The sequence below is a fragment of the Chiloscyllium plagiosum genome, chromosome 27 (assembly GCF_004010195.1).
Source record: "Chiloscyllium plagiosum isolate BGI_BamShark_2017 chromosome 27, ASM401019v2, whole genome shotgun sequence".
Taxonomy (NCBI): Eukaryota; Metazoa; Chordata; class Chondrichthyes; order Orectolobiformes; family Hemiscylliidae; genus Chiloscyllium; species Chiloscyllium plagiosum.
The window spans coordinates 35,089,724-35,110,490 of record NC_057736.1 but is presented as its reverse complement, the minus strand read 5'-3'; the positions used below and the strand labels follow the sequence as shown (position 1 = coordinate 35,110,490).

At 39.2% G+C, this 20,767-nt stretch overlaps 1 protein-coding gene across 2 annotated transcripts in view; it reads left to right on the top strand.

Moving 5' to 3' along the window:
* The window catches only part of rspo1 (R-spondin 1), a 200,935-nt gene that overhangs the window by 123,884 nt on the left and 56,284 nt on the right, over window positions 1–20,767 (top strand). For both annotated transcript variants that reach the window (XM_043717871.1, XM_043717872.1), the window contains exon 5: window positions 1,258–1,446. In XM_043717871.1, the coding sequence (XP_043573806.1) occupies window positions 1,258–1,446 (189 nt within the window). The remainder of the gene's footprint in view (window positions 1–1,257; window positions 1,447–20,767) is intronic.

Here is a 20,767-nt window from a genome sequence, read left to right as displayed (position 1 = left end):
AGCCATGTTTTTTTAACTGGACATTAATTAAGCATGGATTTGATTTGATGTTTTCAGATATTCCTTTTAGTGGAGCAGTCTGTGATCTCTCCATGCTGGAGTCCCTTGGAGCCAGTGTACCAGCAAGTGGCTATCTACCACCTACCTGTCTGCCCCCTCCCCACCTGATGGGGGGAGATTGGCAGTAAACCCACCTTGTGCCTATTAAGGACCATAAGTAACCTATTAATAGCCACTTAAGGACTTCATCTGAGCTCCAGCAGTATTTTACCAGCTGTGGGATGAGGCCATGTTGAATGGCAAACGTGGCAACTTTAGCAGCACAGGTTGGTTTTGGGTAAGTGCCCACCAGAGGCACCCCTTTCCCCAAAGTCATACTCCCACTTTTACCCAGCCACTGTATTCCCCTTTTAGAATCATAGAATCCCTACAAGTCACGCAGCCCTACAAGTCCACACCAACCTTCCGAAGAGTAACCCACTCAGAACCATTCCCCTACTACTCTACACTTACCCTTAACTAATGCATCTAACACATCTCTGAACACTACGGGCAATTTAGCATGGCCAATTGACCTAATCTGCACATCTTTGGAATGTGGGAGGAAACCGGAACACCCGGAGGAAACCCACACAGACACGGGGAGAATGTGCAAACCCGAGACTGGAATTGAACCAAGGTCCCTGGCACTGTGAGAAAGCAGTGCTAGCCACTGAACCACTGTGCCACCCTCAGACGTCTTAAACCTGGTCATGCCCTTACCAGCATTCCCCTTACCAGCACCTGCCAACCCAGTCAAATTCACCTCTGAATCCTGGAGACTTAACAGAGGCCTATGTGCCCATTTGGCATGGGCAGCTGTTGTAAGGCAGGGTCTCCTTCTGTGATAGGGGCTGTTAGTTGCCTTTAAGCAACTAACATTCTTCTAAAGAGTAAGTTGCTGTAAGGCAGCTATCAGTATGATGGGTCTGCTTGCCACCGCCATTTCAGATGGAAAGGGATGGTTGGGACAGAGAGGGACAGGAACCACAGTGTCCAGAAAAATCCAGTCCCAAACATTCTTATTAGTATTAGCTTTACACTTAAATCTTCTTCAAAATAATTTTCTACATTTAGGCAGTACATGAATAGGAAAGGTTCAGAGGGATATAGGCCAAATGCAGGCAAGTAGGACTAGTTTAGTTTGGAAACTCCGTCAGCATGGACGATTTCGACCAAAGAATATGTTGACTCTATTTACTTTTTAATTTCTCACAGCTCAATGTGAATTGAGTGAATGGAGCCCCTGGGGACCATGTACCAAAGGACGGAAGACATGTGGTTTCAAAAGAGGAACAGAAGTAAGGACCAGGCAGTTGCTCCAAGGACCTTCATCAGAAGACGTGACTTGCCCACCAACCAGAGAGAGCAGACGTTGCACAGTGCAAAGGAAGCCTTGTTTGAATGGTAAGTGGCTCTATTAACCAAATTATTCCAAACTAGGTTAACATTGTGGCTAATAATATCATTACACACAACAGTCAGAAGTAATTTCTATAGTTCCAGTGTGAGACTACTTTTACATAAAAGGAAGTACTATTTCTTATTAAAGCTCTGACCCAGTTTAATCCTTCTATGGACAAAATGAAGCTTTGTTATTTCATCTCATGCAATATACCACTTTATAATACATGAAGCACTACTAGTCACAGGAAAAGTTATATTTAAACATGACAAAACACGCATGAGGATACAAGGATAAATGTGCATTAAATCATCAGATGTACAGAATACCACTGACTGTATGGGCAAAAGAGTTGATACCCAATTCACCCAGTATGCCATTGAATATTGGGACAGCTGAAGGGACTGAATGCCATTTTCCTGTTGCTATGTTTCAAACTAATGTGTTTGGGAATAACCTCAGAGACACAAGGCTGTCCTGAGTTTGGAGAGTGCAGAGAAAGTTTAATCCAATGTCTAATCTATTTTGTGTCTGATATAATATCATAAGGAAACATAAAAATTTCTACACTTGATATGTATTGACTGAAGAATACACTTTACTCACCAACTCGACCACCTCAGGTAAGGTTTTACAAAGTTCTTCTGTCTCCTCAAAGTTTGCCTCCTCAAAGCTATGTTGAATAAAATTTTAGTTTATCAGCTTTGCCTTTCTTAGGTTAATTTCTAAGGTGATACCTTGAGTAGCAAAAAGGTTCATGCAAGGGAATTATCTTGAAAAAGAGCAGGTATTTACTTAGCAGTCAAAAGTGAAGTCACCAGAGTCCCAGAGAACCATAGGATTGCTCTCTCATGAGAGAGAGGTGACTGGTGGTGGTTTAGCCTGGAGGTCGTAATGCCTCAGGTGATGTTGAAAAGGCAGGACCTTTATGAGAACCCTAGCCAGTGTGGGAAGTAGCTTACAATATCACTTACAATATATAATACCTCAGGTATAAGAAACACCCCGATAATTCACAGGTAGTTTTTCTGGAATTCCTTCCCTAAATCCTTTCACCCGTCCACCTCCCTTTCCTCCTCAAGACTTTGGATAAACCTTGGTTACCCCTTTATAATATTTCTTTATTTGTCCTGGCATCAATGTTTTGGCTATCCCTCTGTGAAGCATTACTGGCTTATTTCTCTGTGCTAAATCTGCTATATTTGCAAGCTTTTACAATGTTTAAAACTGTATACAACACTTCATTTTTAATTAAAACTTGCATTTGAAATAAAAGTGGATCAAAATTTTACAGTGGAAAAAATGTAAGTGAAATGGTTTCATAAAAATTCACAGTTCCTTAGGATGACAGTGAGTACTGGGTAGAGTGATGATGCAATTAATGCTGTTCCCTCTTACAACTCATGCCATTACAACAGTATGTTTTAGCCCCATGTTAATTACAGTCCAGCATTTTAGAATGATTAATATGATTGTTTATGAGCTGGAGATTTACAGGAGGAAGAGTGATTGGTATATCTTAGCTCTTTAAATCCAAAACAAATGTACAATGTCCAATCATAGCAGCCAACTGTTTCTGCAGTGATGTCAATTTTTTTGTTTACTTCTACACTTTGCTGGCAAGTTCATTCTGTGTGTTGATCACTGTTAACTTGAAGAAGGTATTCCTCATCTCAATGGTACATTTACTTTTCACTGATTGTGCGGGAGTCCATAATTATAGCTGGGCCATTCAGGGTTGTGTCAGAAAGTTGTTCTTCACAGAATTGCTACAGTGTAAAAGGACACCATTTGGCCATTGTGCCTACACCAGCTTTTCAAATAGGCATCATTACCCAGTGTCAATTTCCTGCTTTTTCCATACTCTTACACACCATTACAAATAATTTCCCAATGCCCTCTTAAATGCCTCAGTTGAATGTGCCTGCATCACATTTCCAGGCAGTGCCTTCTGTACCCTAAATGCTTGCTGTGAAAAAGGCTTTATCTCACATTACCTTTGCTTTCTTTGCATCACTTTAAATCAATACTCTCTCACTCATGAGACCATAAGACATAGAAGCACAAATTAAGCCTTTCAGACCAATGGGTCTGCTCCACCATTCAATCATGGCTATAAGTTTCTCAACCCCATTCTTTCGCTTTCTCCCCATAACCTTTGATATTCAAGAACCTATCTATTTCAGTCCTAAATATACTCAATAACCTGACCTCTGCGACAATGAATTCCATAGATTCACCACTCTCTGGCTGAAGAAGTTTCTCCTTATCTGAGTTCTAAAAGGTCTTCCCTTTATTCTAAGGCTATGTCCTTGGATCCTAGTCTCTCCTACCAATGTTGTTCAGTGAACAGCTTCTCCTCATTTAATCTCTCCATCATGTTGAACACTGGTCCCAAATCTCTTCTCAGCCTTCTTCTCTCCAAGGAGAATAGTTCTAACCTTTCCAAGCTAGCCTCACAACTGAAGTTTCTCATTCCTGAAACTATTCTTGAACATTGCTTCTGTACACTCTCTAATTCAATAATGTCTTTCCTATAATGTGGCATCCACAATACTCCAGCTGAGGTCTAACAGTGTCTTTTACAAATTCATATCACCTCATTGCTCTTGAACTCTGCCACTACTAATACAAATGTAGACATTGTATGTTTCATTAATTGCTTCTTTCACTTGTCCTGCTGCCTTCAGTCATCAGTGCACATATGCTCTTGCACCCTCTGGAGAATGTACCTTCTTTTTTATATTGTCTTTCTTACCAAAGTGCATCACCTCACATTCCCTTGCATTGAACCTTACCAGCTAACTATCCACCCATTCTACCAACTTGTCAGTGCCCTTTTGGAATTCCACACTGTTCTCCACACAGCTTACAATTCTTCCAAGTTTTATGCAATCTACAAACTGTGAAATTGCCTCCTGTGCACCAAGAATCAGCATATTAATATATATCATGAATACCAATGATTCTTCCTCCAGCCTGAAAACTATCCATTGACCATTACTCTCTATGTTTCTCATCACCCAGCTAATTTTGTATCCATGTTGCCTCTGTCCATTTTATGCCATAACCTATAACCTTCCTCACGAGTCTGTTGTGTGGCACTGTATCAAATATCTTCTGGAAATCCATGTATACCATATTAACAATATTATTCTGACCGAGCTTTTCTAATGTCTCTTCAAAAAACTCCAGCAAGTTAGTTAAATACAATTTTTCCTTCAGGGATCCATGCTGACTCTTCCTAATAAATCCATATTTTTTCATGTGACTAAAAGTTCTATCCCAAATAATTGTTTCAGAAAGCTTCCTCAGTTTAGCTGACTGATCTATAATTATTAGGATTACTTTTACAGCCTTTCCTGATAAAGACTGTAATGTTTGCAATTCTCGAGTCTGGCATCTGTCCTGAGTCCAGGAGAGAATGAAAGATTATGGCCAGTTCATTGAAAGGTTATTAGAAATCACTTGGAGGTTGAATGAGTTGAACATGTCAACACGATGCTGATAGATTTATATCATTGCACAGGAAAGGGATGCGTAATATCAAGAGAAGTCAGGGGTGCAATAGTAATGTAATTGGACGAGTAATCCTGAGGTCTAGGCTAAGGCTTGGGGTCATGGATTTAAATCCTACCATGGAAGCTGGTGGGATTTACACTCAATTAATAAAATTTGGAATTGAAAGCTAGTCTCAGCAATCACCGACTATTGTAAAAGTCCATCTGGTTGATTGATTCCTGTAGCAAAGGGCATCTGTAGTCTTTACCTGGTTTGCCTTATAGGTGAACTCTGGACCCACAGCAACATGGTTGTCTCTGAAAGGGCCTCAGAAAGATATTCAATTCATGGGCAATTAAGGATGGGTAACAATTACTAGTTTCAGCCAAGACCAGGATGTGAACATAGAAGGTATAGTTAGTAAGTTTGCAGATGACACCAAAATTGGAGGTGTGGTGGACAGCGAAGAAGGTTACCTCAGATTACAACGGGATCTTGACCAGATGAGCCAATGAGCTGAGGAGTGGCAGATGGAGTTTAATTTAGAAAAATGTGAGGTGTTGCATTTTGGAAAAGTGATACAGAGCAGTACTTATACACTTAATGATAAGCTCCTAGGGACTGTTGCTGAGTGTTTCGTGGGGTATTGGCATCAGTTTTGGAATCGGGGGTTGGGAGGGGGAAGAATCTGCTCTGTTGAGAAGGTCTCCACCTGAAACGATCTAGAACAAGTGTTTTAGTGAAAAGGACAAATAGAGTGGTCAGTCGGATTTTAAACTTCTGAGTCGGGGGGAAGGGAAAGTAAAAGCAACAAGGAGTATGGAGTTAAATGGAAAGATAAGCAGTAGGATAGCATGTGTGCAGGTGGGTTTAAGCTCAAGGCAGACTAGGAATGCAGCAAAAAGGATGCATAACTTAGGATATCTTATGAATTACGATACCTCTAATAATGATAAGAAAGTTAGCATTAAGGCACTTTACCTGAATACTTGTAGTATTCATAACAAAGTTGATGAATTAATGGCACAAATCATCGTGAATGATTATGATGTGGTAGGCATCACAGAGACTTGGTTGCAGGGGGTTCAGGACTGGCAGTTAAACATCCAAGGATTTACTTTTTATCAAAAAGACAGGGAAGTGGGAAAAGGGCTCAGAGTTGCCTTGTTAGTTAAGAATGAAATTAAATCTATGGATCTGAATGACATAGTGTCAAATGATGTGGTGTCTGTGTGGGTGGAGTTGAGGAACCACAAAGGCAAAAAAACCATAATGGGAATTATGCACAGACCTCCCAACAGTGGTCAGGACCAGGAGTGCAAGATGCACTGTGAAATAGCTAGGGCATGTCAGAAAGGCAAGGTCATGCTGATCATGGGGGACATCAATATGCAAATGGACTGAGTGAATAATGTTACGGGTGGATCCAAAGAAAGGGAATTCATGGAATCCTTACACGATGGCTTTTTGGAACAGCTTGTGATGGAGCCCACAAGGGAACAGGCTACTCTGGACTTAGTTCTATGTAATGAGCCAGACTGTATAAAAGATCTTAAAGTAAGGGAACACTTAGGAGGAAGCAATCATAATTTGTTCGAGTTCAGTCTGCAATTTGATAGAGAGAAGGCAAAATCGGATGTAATGGTGTTACAGTTAAATAAAGGTAATTGCAGGGTCATGAAAGATGACTGGAAGCAGAACCTAGCGGGGAAGACAGTAGAACAACAATGGCAGGAGTTTCTGGATGTAATTGAGGACAGAGTGCAGAGGTTCATTCCATAGAAAAGAAAGATTATCAGTGGTGGGGTGGTGGTGGTTAGATAGCCATGGCTGACAAAGGAAGTCAGGAAATGTATCAAAGAAAAAGAGAGAGCCTATAAAGTGGCCAAGAGCACTGGGAAATCAGGAGATTAGGAAGACTACAAAAACAAACAGAGGATAACAAAGAGAGAAATAAGGAAGGAGAGGATCAAATATGAAGGTAAGCTAGCCAGTAATATTAGAAGTGATCGTAAAAGTTTCTTTCAATACATAAGAAACAAACAAGAGGCAAAAGTAAACATTGGGCTGCTCCAAATTGATGCTAGAAGGCTAGTGCTAGGAGATAAGGAAATAGCTGAAGAACTTAATAAGTACTTTGCCTCAGTCTTCACAGTGGAAGACAGGAGTAATATCCCAACAATTAAGGAGAGTTTGGGGCAGAGTTGAGTATAGTAGCCATCACAAAAGAAAAAGTGCTAGAAAAGCTAAAAGGTCAAAAAATTGATAAATCTCCTGGCCCCAATGAGCTACATCCTAGAGTTCTGAGGGAGGTGGCTGAGGAAATAGCGAAGGCGTTGGTTGAGATCTTGCAAAAGTCACTGGAATCAGGGAAAGTCCCAGATGATTGGAAAATTGCTATTGTAACCCCGTTGTTCAAGAAAGGATCAAGACAAAAGATGGAAAATTATAAGCTGATTAGCCTAACCTCAGTTGTTGGTAAAATTCTAGAATCGATTGTAAAGGATGAGATTTCTAAATTCTTGGAAGTGCAGGGTCAGATTGATTTCAGCATGGATTTAGTAAGGGGAGGTCATGCCTGACAAGACTGTTTGAATTCTTTGAGGAGATAACAAGTAGGTTAGACCAGGGAAACCCCATGGATGCTATCTATCTATACTTCCACAAGGCCTTTGATAAGGTGCCTCATGGGAGGCTGCTGAATAAGGTGAGAGCCCATGGTGTTCGAGGTGAGCTACTGGCATGGATTGAGGATTTGTTGTCTGACAGAAAGCAGAGAGTTGGGATAAAAGGTTCTTTTTCAGAATGGTAGCCGGTGACAAGTGGTGTCTCTCAGGGTTCAGAGTTGGAGCCGCAGATGTTCACTTTATATATTAATGATCTGGATGAAGGGACTGGGGACATTCTGGTGAAGTTTGCCAATGATGCGAAATTAGGTGGACAGGCAGGTAGTACTGAGGAGGTAGGGAAGCTGCAGAAAGATTTAGACAGTTTAGGACAGTGATCCAGTAAATGGCTGATGAAATTCAACCTGAGCAAATGTGAGGTCTTGCACTTTGGATAAAAGAATACAGACATGGACTATTTTCTAAACAGTGAGAAAAATCATAAAACTAAAGTACAAAGGGATCTGGGGTCTAATCCAGGATTCTCTCAAGGTTAACTTGCAGGTTGAGTCCGTGATTAAGAAAGCGAATGTAATGTTGTCATTTATCTCGAGAGTTGAAATATAAAACCAGCGATGTGCTTCTGAGACTTATTAAACCTCTAGTTAGATCCCATTTGGAATACTGTGTCCAATTTTGGGCCCCACACCTCAGGAAGGAAGTACAGGTACTGGCGCGTGTCCAGCAGAGATTCACACAAATGATCCCTGGAATGGTTGGCTGAACATAGGATGAAGGCTGAGGATCCTGGGATTGTATTCATTAGCATTTAAAAGGTTGAGGGGAGATCTAATAGAAACTTACAAGATAATGCATAGCTTAGAAAGGGTGGGCGCTGGAAAGTTGTTTCCATTAGGCGGGGAGACTAGGACCCGTGGGCACAGCATTAGAATTAGAGGGGGGTCAATTTAGAATGGAAATGAGGAGACATTTCTTCAGCCAGAGAGTGGTGGGCCTGGATATTAAATGTCTTCAAGGCAGAGATTGATAAATTCTTGATCTCGCAAGGAATTAAGGGCTACGGGGACAGTGCAGATAAGTGGAGTTGAAATGCCCATCAGCCATGATTAAATGGCAGACTGGACTTGATGGGCTGAATGGCTTGACTTCCATTTCTATATCTTATGTCTTATGGTCTTATGAACAAAGAGACCTTGGAGTGCAGGTAGAGTTGCAGGTAGATAGGATAGTGAAGAAGGTATTTGGTATGCTTTCCTTTATTGGTCAGAGCATTGATTACAGGAGTTGGGAGGTCATGTTGCAGCTGTACAGGACATTATTTGGCCACTTCTCAAATATTGTGAACAATTCTTGTCTCCTTCTTATCTGAAAGATTTTGTGAAACTTGAAAGGGTTCAGAAAAGATTTCTAAGGAGGATTGGAGGATTTGAGCTATAAGGAGAGGTTGAATAGGCTGGGGCTGTTTTCCCTGGAGTGTCGGAGGCTGAGGGGTGACCTTACAGAGGTTTATAAAATCATGAAGGGCATAGATAGGATAAACAGACAAGGTCTTTTCCCTGGGGTGGGCGAGTCCAGAACTAGAGGGCATAGGTTTAGGGTGAGAGGGGAAAGATATAAAAGGGACCTCACAGGAAACCTTTTCACACAGAGGGTGTTATATGTATGGAATGAGCTGCCAGAGGAAGTGTTGGAGGCTAGTACAATTACCACATTTAAAAGGCGCCTGGATGAGTATATGAATAGGAAGAGTTTAGAGGGATATGGGCCAGGTGCTAGCAAATGGAAATAGATTAGATTAGAATAACTGGTCGACATGGATGAGTTGGACCGAAGGGTCTGTTTCCATGCCGTACATCTCTTTGACTCTCAAAATTAAATGGTGGAACAGGCTTGATAGACGCCTGTTCCAATCTTTCTGACAAGCCTTTACCTGTATCCAATTTCACCCTCCATTTATTGAAATCAGTTTATAGGTTCCTGCCTGTCTCTCATATTCTACGTCCCAGTGATATAAAGGTTAGAGATAAGGTTAGGGTGTCCCATCCCTCTCTGATTGACCTGGAAATAGGTTTTACATCCAATGAAAGATGACAAGCAGGTTCTCAAAGCCAATCAGAGCCTATGAAGCCTCAACTATGTGATGTCATCTCCTATAGACCTCGAAGGTAGAAGATTCAAAAGGTTCCCCACTCTCCAGGTGAAGAAATTCCTCCTCATCTCAGTCTTAAATGGTTTGCTTCTATTTTTTCTGAGATTATGACCCTAGTTCTAGACTCACCAGTCAAGGGAACATGAAATCCATCCTGTTACATCCTGGAAGCATTTTATAAGTTTTCATGTGATAACCTCTAATTCTTTGAAATCCTCGAGAGCACAGGCCTACATTTTTCAATGTCTCCTTACAAAATAGTTCAGCATTCACAGGGATTAGTCTGGTAAACATGCATTCCATTCGCTTTCTAGCAAATCCATCCTTCCTGATATAAGAAGACCAAAACTGCTCCACCATCCACTGCATACATTCTCACCAAAGCTCTATACATATGTAACAAGACACCCTTTACTTCTACACACAAATCCCGTTGTGATAAAGGCCAGCATATCATTTGCCTTCATTGGTGGCTGTTGCACCCATAAGCTTGCTTTTAGAGATTCATCAACAAAAACATCCGGATGCCTTTCAACACTGACATGTCCTAACCTCTCACTATCTATGAAATTTTCTGCTTTCTGTTTTTTCTACCAAGGGGGATAATGCCACACTCACTCATGTTAGATTATATGTGCCATGTAATTGCCAATTCATTAACCAATCTAGTTCCTCTTGAAGCCTCCTTGGATCTTCCTGACAACTTGCGTGCTCACAAAGCTTTATGTTGTGACAATTGTAAGTTTGGAAAATGAATTACATAATCAGGTGAATTGTACTCTACAACTAGAACATGGTTTCAAATGCCATTAAAATACCTTAAAATATGTTCACTAATATCTCCGAGGGAAAGGAAATCTGCCTTACCTATCTGAGATTTCTGCGCTATAATAAGCAATTGACTCAGGTCAAATAGAGATGGACAAAAGTTGCCATTTTGCCGGTGTTCCCCATTTCAAGAAGAAACATGTTAATAATACATCAGTTTGAAGCAGATTTGATGACAATGTTGATTCAGAGCGATAGTTTGAAACAGATGACCTTTGTGTGATAATACAGTGGTTGTTGCATTCTGTGAGTTGTTGCCCTATATTTCTCACCAAAAGATAAACATTTTTAGCTTAATATTAAACATAACAAGGTCTATGATTTTTATGTATGTTGACTGCTCGGCAAAATCGAATTCTGTTGCTGTTTTGGCGAGGTGAATAACAGCGGGTGACGGCTGGGAACAAGAGTAGGTTGAAGGGTCAAAGGGAAGTTCTGAATAGCTGAAATTTCATTCTGTCTTCTCCCACCTAAAGTATATAAATGCATTATTTCTGCTGTTATGTGTAAGGTCAAAACTCCTCCTTAACAATTTATGGGATGTAGCAAAGAAATTGCTTTTGTCAGGGTTCCTCATGGAAAACACTTAACTCTGTTACTGACAATAGTGGGGCCAGTAACAAGGTTTGTTATGGCGAGAGGCCCTTATTGATAGGTCACTGGGTGTACATGTACTTTAGCAAGTATGCAGTACAGCACCAGGCTTGAGATGTTAGGACTTTCCAGTGTTTTTTTTTCTCATTCCTTTTGGCATTAGTTTATGAACTCGCTTTTAATATTCACAAAAAGTCAAAATTTAAGACTGTTATATTCAACAAGTAGTGTTGATCAGAAATAACAGTCAACATTTCTTCCACATGTGAACTGTTTTGGATTTTTTCCTGGTTACGCACGTATGAGAGAAAAAAGCAAATCACTCAAAATCACAAGATATGTGTCAGTTATAGAATCTGTCAATTACCCTTTCACAAAGTTGGCACCCTTGCATTTGTTGGGAGTTCTATAGGTTAACACTTTAATAGCATTTATTTTTGGCTTAAGTTTTCTCTGGAGTAAACAACTTGTGGTATATCTGATACCCACAGAGGCTGCACTTACCCACTTTAATGTAATGGCTGGACTAATAGGTACTTGTTAGAAATAAGTTGAATAAACATTTGTGAGATTTTCTTCTGAGTATCCTGGGACCGTTGTTACATGTTTGCGCACAAGTAAAGAATCAATTTAGGGGAAATGCATCTTTAGATAGGAAGTGAAACTTGTCAGACCCCTGTCGATCTGCTCACTTTTAAATCCTATGTCAATATTTCATGCAGAGTTCAGAGTTCTCCCACTGCACTGAATAATAAAACTTACTCGAAAAAGAGATCTCTTCATTTATTTTATTATTGTTTTGTGTTTTGTGTTTTGCCACGCTTGCCTACATAATAAGGGTTGCTGTACATTGAAGTAATTTGTCAATAGTGAATAATTGATGTGTTTTTGAGATTTAATTGTCGATCAGTCCATCTTTTCAAATATAATGATTAAGGTAAATTGATATCATTCCCTACACCCACTGAACCCAATATTTATTCATTGTCAGGAAGAAAGAGGAAGGAGAGGGGTGTGGTGTGAGGGAGCTTTTAGAAACTTACAAGGAACCTTTGTCCACACATTCAGCTGAAATTAGCCCAAAGGATGCCTTAACATTTCTTTTACGAAGTTCCTGTTTGCTAAATTAACAGGCTGGCTACACATTGGACAGCCATCATGTAGGTCTAAGATCATGAAGAGCTGGATAGGTTGGACATTGAGGAAGGATGTTGTTTAGACATAAAACTGAAAAAAACTGCAGATGCTGAAAATCTGAAACAAAAACAGAAATTACTGGAAAAACTCAGTAGGTCTGGAGCGTCTGTGGAGAGAAAGCAGGATTAACAGTTCAAGTCCAGTGAGCCTTCTTCTGAACTGTTCTGAATTTTTCTTTCCACAGATGCTGCCTGACCTGCTGAGTTTTTATCAGCAATTTCTGCTTTTTTTTGGCATTTAGACGTGATTTGGTTGAACATCTTGGAGGAGTCAATCATCTCGGGTGATGGAGGGAGGAGGTAAAATCAGAAATCATGGCTGCACAGCAGTTGGGCAATCATAGTAGTAATAATGTGGTAAGGTTGGGGGAAAGGCATTTAGTTATATGGAAAGTATCTTGTTGGGCCTGGATGAAAAACTCCTACTCCTTCTTACCCATAAGCAATGCAAGAAAAAAACACTTACCTTATGAATGCAGCCATTGTTCCCTTTAAATTGCAATCAGATTCAGCAATCCAGAAGTTAATGTACAGAGATCAGAGGATGCCTACAAGAAGCACTCACTCTACCGGCCAGGAGAGATAGGGAGGGGTAATTTTCAGAATAAAGGAACACAATTCAGCAAACAGACTATGGGCAGCAAATAGAAATTAAAGGGAAAGGGAATATCTTGTTCCTTTCACCCTTTGGGAATGTTAGATTCCATATGTTAAAGATGGAAATACAATTAAAATTTCGACATAATGCATCCTTAATTGATTTTAAACAAAACAGAAAATGCGAGGAAATTTGGGCATGTGTGGAGAGAGAAACATTATGTTTTTGACAGAGAGAAAAACAATAAAGTTATGCATAATTTTGTCCCGTGTTCCAGGGAAACCAGGAAGATCTAGGTCATCTGCAGATAAGGATTCTGAAGAAATATGGTTGACCACAAAATGTTAACTCTGTTTTTCTCTTCATGTGTGCTGCCAGACCGACTGAGCTTTTCTAGCATTTTCTGTTCCTATTTCAGATTTCTAGCATCCCCAGTATTTTGCTTTTATTTGTGTTTGATACTTGAATTGTCTCCTGAGAGGAAATTGGTCACCGGCCCTCCTGACCTCTTTTCCAAAATAACTTAAAGTTTGGAGGCAGCTCAGAATCCAATTTGACATCAATTTATTTTGCCTTCACAAATGCACCTGATCTAACTGTCCCTGGGGGGGATTGGGGAAGGATGTAAAGTGTACAATGAAGAGGGTGGTAAATAATTTCTGCATGATACAGAACTATTGAAAAGGAAGGTTATCGAATTAAATCCCATATGAAGAAATCGGACGCACTTGGATTGAAAGGAAAATGAGAGAAAACATAGATGGAATGTTATATTATGATAAAAAAATGTAGAAGAGCAGAAACTTGAATCTTAGACACACAAATTCTTTCGGCTGCAATTAGAATACAAGTCATTTCAGAAGTTTAAGTGAAGTCAAAACCACAGGCTGGAAACTGAAAAAAGGTACTTGGGTAATCTCGATGATTTGAGGCTTCAATTAGATGTATCGAGATCTAGAGAAAAGAAGATTAAGCAATAAAGAAGATGTTTGAAACTATGGATAAGGTACAGAAACAAAAACTATTTTCAATGGTTGGCAAGTTGGTAACTTTAGGGCCCCATTTCAAAGCCTGAATGGATAAAATCCCTGTTACGTATAGCATTGCTGAAAATACCATACCAGAAAAAGAAATGGAAACAAAATTTAGAAACACTTTTAAAAGCAGGAAGAATACTTTCTAGAAAAAGAGAATGATTGAAAATGTATGGAGAAAAAGGAGAACAACTGTGAACTTATTCAGAGAATCAAAGCAAACACCTCTCTGCTATTTGTCTCGGTTTTCCTATCCAGTCATTATTTAACTGATGTGGGGGTGAGTACACACCATTGCCTTCCTAGAGTCATAGAATCATAGAGATGTACAGCACGGAAACAGACCCGTCAATCCAACATGTCCATGCCGACCAGTCCCACTTGCCAACACCTGGCCCATATCCCTCTAAACCCTTCCTAAACATATACCCATCCAGATGCTTTTCAAATGTTGCAATTGTACGAGCTTCCACCATTTCCACTGGCAGCTCATTCCATACATGCACTACTCTCTGTGTGAAAAGTTGCCCCTTATAGGTCTCTTTTATGTCTTTCCCCTCTCATCCTAAACCTATGCCCTCCAGTTCTGGACTCTCCCACCCAAGGGAAAAGACATCATCTATTTATCATTTCCATGGCCCTCATGATTTTATAAACCTCTACAAGGTCACCCCTCAGCCTCGATGCTCCAGGGAAAACAGCGCCAGCCTATTCAACCTCTCCCTGCAGCTCAAATCCTCCAACCCTGGCAACATCCTTGTAAATTGTTTCTGAATCCTTTCAAGTTTCACAACATCCTTCTGAGAGGAAGGAGACCAGAATTGCATGCAATATTCCAAAAGTGGCCTAACCAATATCCTGTACGTCCACAACATGACCTCCCAACTTCTGTACTCAATACTCTGACCAATAAAGGAAAGCATACCAAACGCCTTCTTCACTATCCTATCTACCTGCGAATCTACTTTCAAGGAGCTATGAACCTGCACTCCAAGGCCTCTTTGTTCAACAACACTTCCTAGGACCTTACCATTAAGTGTATAAATCCTGCTAAAATTTGCTTTCCCAAAATGTAGCACCTCATATTTATCTAAATTCTCAGCCCATTATACTTGTTTTATTTAGATCTTGTCAAGTTACAGTCAAGGGGGCCCTGCTGTCATATCATTTGCTGCATAATACTTGCTGCAACTTTGTTTATTTAGACAGCAGTGATCAGAAAACCATGTGCATGCCTGATGCACAGGTTTTAATAGAATTCTGATGGGTTTCAACAATATTCATGGTAAATATTAGATTCTGTGTTCTATCCATCTGTGAGGAAAGAAAGACACAGTCTTAACAGTTTCGCCTTCTGACTAGAAAACTAGCAAGTACTCAAATTGTTTGAACAGTGAGGATGAAAATCACAGCAGAGAAATAGAAATGTAGTGGGTGATGGATGCAACTGAAATTCTCAAGCGAAAAGTTGAAGTGACATAACATGGTACCATATAGTGTTCAAATTGGTTCTTGCACAATTGAACTAAAAGTCAGGTAGCATATTATGTTTGGAAGCTTAGGTTGTAACTGCTAACTGTACAAAACTAAAGTGGCTGGAAAGAAAATGACTATAGGCATTTTGCATTTTCTAAAAATGTGGAAGGTATTTGACAAAAAATGTCCTGATGTTGTGTCATCCTAATCCTCCTTTTCAGAAAGGATTGATTCCTTGCTGACAGATTTGTTGCTATCTGAAGCCTTTCTCAACCAATTGTATTTTGCGTAATAACCCACAGTTATTAAGAGCTGCCTGATGTTTCAAAGGAGGAATTGCAATCACGCACACACACACAAATTTAGACATGGGGTAACCAGAAAGCAAACAGGAGCCTAGGGATTCCCCATTCCATAACCACGGGTTGATGAGTTCACTTGTACGCACTGACACTATTTTTCATGCAACCTGCCACCTTCCTGATCTTTATTATAATGCAAGGCCATAAGAAATAGGAACGGGAAGTAGGCCATCTGGCTGCCAGCCATTCAGTAAAATCATGGCTGATCTCAACACCATTTGCCTGCCATAACCCTCAACTCCTTTACCCATTGTCACTCAAACATCTGACAACTTAGCCTTGAATTTATTCAATGACTTAGTCTTCATTGCTCTCTGGGAAGAGAATTCCAAAGACCTTCTGAGACAATAAGTTTCTCCTTATCTCTGTTTTAAATGGAAAACCCCTTGTGTTGAAGTGTTTACCCTTATCTCTAGATTCTACTATATGGAGAATAAATATCTTCTCAACAGTTAACCTGCCTTCAAAATCTTTTCTGTTCCAATAAGATTATCTTTAGTCTTCTATAAACCAGTTTTTCAGGGCTTAATTCATAGTATTATCTTTTATTCTATTTTGTATTTCCTTTCCCCTCATTCCCGTTTTCTTGGTCTCAGTAAAACACTTCATCTGTGGTTCAAAAAATGGAAATTCATGTACTTGATGTCCTAACAAGGATGAGTTTAAAATAATGAGCATCATTTTGAAATACATTGTGTCCACGATTGAGAGATTATTATGGATGCCTAAAGTGGTCTCCTGTTAAACAGGTGCATGTGTTATTAGATAAAACGAGGAATATTGGAAAAAAATACAAAGAGAAATACAATTTGTAGTCATCTAACACAAGGCATTGAAAAGAAAGATCTATGTAACTCCCATCCTGAGAAAATAAATTGTTAGGAAAACTTTGTGTAATATATTATATGTTATTCTTATCACTCCTCATCCTTTTATTTTGGTGGCATTCCTTGAGTTGTTATTGTAAACGTAATCTGAAGAAATTCTGCAGACTGTTTTAAAGCAAGTATAACCTGTTTTGACTAATAAAGTGTTTGCTGTGATTATAGCAAAGCAGTTTCAAGATAGGATTGTCCCACTTTGTATCAAAGTACACAATTCCTCCTGCTGCCATTTCAATCACTCTCCTTGTCTTTTGCTGATCCAGCTAATAAACTCTCCAGCATTTATTTAGTTAGAAACTATCCTGCTTCTGTGGAATCACTTCTGACTAAATTTATAAAGGAATCCTTCAAATACATTTAAACTGTAGATATTTATGATATACATGAAAAATGAATCATATAGCCTTTAGATTTTAGACTTTATAAATAAAGCTGACTACAAACATGGTATATTAAGAATAGCAGTGATTGCAACTCTGAAACCAGAATATATTTGGTATGTGGTAGAAGGATAAAAGAACAGGGTGAGCACTTTTTTTTTCCTGGACATAAACAGGATAAAGATCAATATGGGGATTGGATTTTCATCTGTGCTGACTAGATGGTGATCTTGTCGTGGACTTCCCGCCTTTATAGAATCTGCCTGATTTTCATTATGCTGAAGCAATTGAATCAAAATTAGTGGAGTCCTGTAAAGGGTATTCTAATGAATCATATTATCAGCCAGGCAGTGATGACATAAGTGTACTCCACTGATTCCTCAGTTGGAAGAACTGAGTTCTTTTTGTTGTAATTTCCATGTTAAAGACACTGCTTGATTCTCCAACTTGTTCTGGTGTAGTCCAGGTGGCTGCAGCTAATCAATTCCATCCCATTCATAATCTCTGATCATTTCAGCTTATATCAAGCTTCTTGAATATCAACCAGCCTTCAGCTGTTATGGCCCTGGCTTTGAGCCAGGTTGATAATGACCCTTCACTCAGAAACTTCCTAGGTCGCAAGGGATGGTCTTGAGAAATTCAGCTTTTGTTTTAGGTAAAACCTTAGGTTTAGTCTGTTGCATGTCTCAAGCCTTCCATCTCCCCTCTTCATTTCGGTTTGTTTGTCCTCCAATTTCTGTTTATCGTGCAAATAATGGGCTCGTTCAGCCTTGATTGTATAGTGCAGCTTATCTGGCTGTCCTTTCAGCTGTATGAATTCCTCAGAAGCTAACATAATTAGTTCCAAACGTTAGTCATAACATCAAATGCATTTCCTCTCCTATGTAATGGGGTTGATTTTACCCCATCTCCCTGGAGGAACCCAGGTGGCTGAAAAGTGAACAGTTTTTTTTATCTGTTCAGCTTCCAGCCAATTCCAACTGTTTGAATCCATAACCTGCAGATTTGTGCAGGCAGATGAGATGCTCTCCTAAAGTTATAGGGACCTCATAAACTTATGCCAGCTGGAATTCTATATTGTTGGTAGCCTAACACTTTCTTCTCTGGGAGTCAAAAGAAACAGGACTCGAGAAGAAATACAGTACCTTGTGTGCACCAGTGTGTTCTCCTACCAGTATGACTGTACTACCTCACTCTACCTTTACTCCGTGAGATAATTCCAAAACTCCCTCTCTGCTATTTAGCTGGAATCAAAATGATGATCTTTCACTATTTGGTCTTCACTTGCAGGCGTTTACGGTCTTCATGCTATTGCAGGCAGGAATTTATATTGTCTCTATGAGTTTCTGAAATCAGACTACAATATGTTTTGATAGTAACTACTCCGCAAGCTGTTAAAGTGCTTCATAAATTCAAGAAACTTTGTATTTTTATTTTAAAGAAGTCAGACCAGATTAATTTCTGTCTCATCAGGAACTCAGGAACTCTGTAATATTCCTACTAACACAGAATTATCAATCAGAATCTCAAAGCACCTATTCTATCTATTGTACTGTGCAAAGTAACATTTGCTGTGTTCTGCAGAAGTTACAATAATCCAGTTCACTTTAATAATCTAACAGAAGACAAAGTCACATTTTTCTTTGCAAGCATTAGCCACATTGTAAAAGAACAATGTCCTGTTAAGTTTAATGTGTTGGAAATCCAGGACCAATTTTCTGGTCAGGCCCATTTTGGAACGAATCCAAAACTAACTCTATAAAATTCTTCATTTTGGTTTTCTGGTGACTTTTCTTTTATAAGAACTGCATTTTATGATGCATGTTGATGTGTTCAGCTTTAAGCTCTTTTGCACAGCACAAAACGAACCCCACTAAGACCGAACAGTGGGGAAAAAATGTAATAAAGGTTTCATCTAAAATATATAAAACTTTGAGCACCAACAATGATGTGTCTGTATTCCACTGTGGGATCAAGAGTAATCCTGTTACAAAAGATCTATCTGCTTAGTCACATTAGTTTTATGTTAGATTCAGTAAAAAGCATGTTTTTAAGATAGTTGAGATTTATATAGAGCTCTTGGACTGGAGTTCAGGAAACAGCTGTGCCCTGAATCCCAGCAAGTAAAATCAATCCATTGCAGTCCTGTCATCACTTTAAAATCTTTGATTCAAATATCCATATAATTTAGTTTAAATAACATAAGAGAGATTCTTTAAACACCACCATGTCTCCACATGATCTTAGTGCTATTGTTATTCTATGTGTGCCAATAGTTTAATTTCTGCAGGGTATTTAAATACACCAATCCCACAACAGCATCAGCAACCTGGAAGAAAAGTTAATGACTGGCACCTGATGTGTTATTGTACTCACCCTCATCAGGTCACCTTTAAGTCTCTCTTAATTCAGCTCTTAAACCCTAACTATAGATAAGTAAGGTTATATTAACCAGGAAACATTCTTATAATTCATCACAGCATTGTTTCCAATGCCAATACATCATTCATCATGTGAGGGACCAGAACTGGGTGCAGACGTTCCGATGCTGTTTAATCAATGGTGTCTCTGTTGACAAAATAGCACTATTTGATTTGCATTAAAAGATTAGCGCAGTGAGTTTTTTTGCATTGATTGTGAATTATATTGATCTGTGCATGACAAAGGGATCATCTACCTACTGCACTGCTTTCATTATCTTTAAATGGTAAGTATCCAGTGTTGGCCTTGCCAACATGCATGACACTACATTGATCTACATATCATGGGCTGATAAAGTGAATCTTTCCCTGCTGCAGTCTATGCAAATAGTTGCAAGTATCATATGTTAATAGGTAAATAAAAATTACAACAAAACTATCTTTCAGACTATGGACTTAAATAATGCAAGGTGGTCATTTCTCATTGCACTCTGCTGCTTTACCTCAGATGATCTCTTCTGAAATAATGGGGCAAAAACTTACAAGGAACCACCAATAGAGAGACAAATGTTTCTGAGCAGCAAAAACTAGCTTTGAACCACACAATGTGTCTATTTTCCCAAAAAGAGTAATTGAAAAGTTTGTGGCACTGACTATATTGAACACAAAGGAACTCCAATAGATTTCTTGAAACAATTCTCTATACCCAATAGAAAAGTTCTTCAGCACGCCATTCCATTTTAGTTTCTGCCAAGATTCTGGAGCGGTGGAAATGTTATTAAAATAGTAATCTAAAGTTGACTGCTAATGCTTTAGAGATGCAGATCCAAATCTCTCTGAGTATGGAATTTGAATTTAATTAATAACCATGGACTATAACGGCAATAATAGTAATAGTAATTGATTGTTGTGTTATGGTGTTCTTGCTTTACACACCTCCTATGGAGTGTAACTTGTAAGCCTCGCTCTGTCTAAGCATCCTCTGATCTATATGTCTTGTTTGCTATGAGCTGCCTGTACTGATCGCACAACTCTTTTCAATGTGCTTAGTTACACGTGACTACAATAAATCAAATCAAGTCAACAAAATCCAGAATGTGCCATTCTTACCTGGTTTTGCTGACATACGACTCTGTGATTGACTCCAAATTGCTCTCTGAAATGGTTTCTCAGATCATTCAATTAAAGGGATTAGTGTTAGACAGCAAATGTTTGGCCTTACCATTGATGCTCAAATCTCATGTAAGATTAACAAAGAACATCATGGACTATAT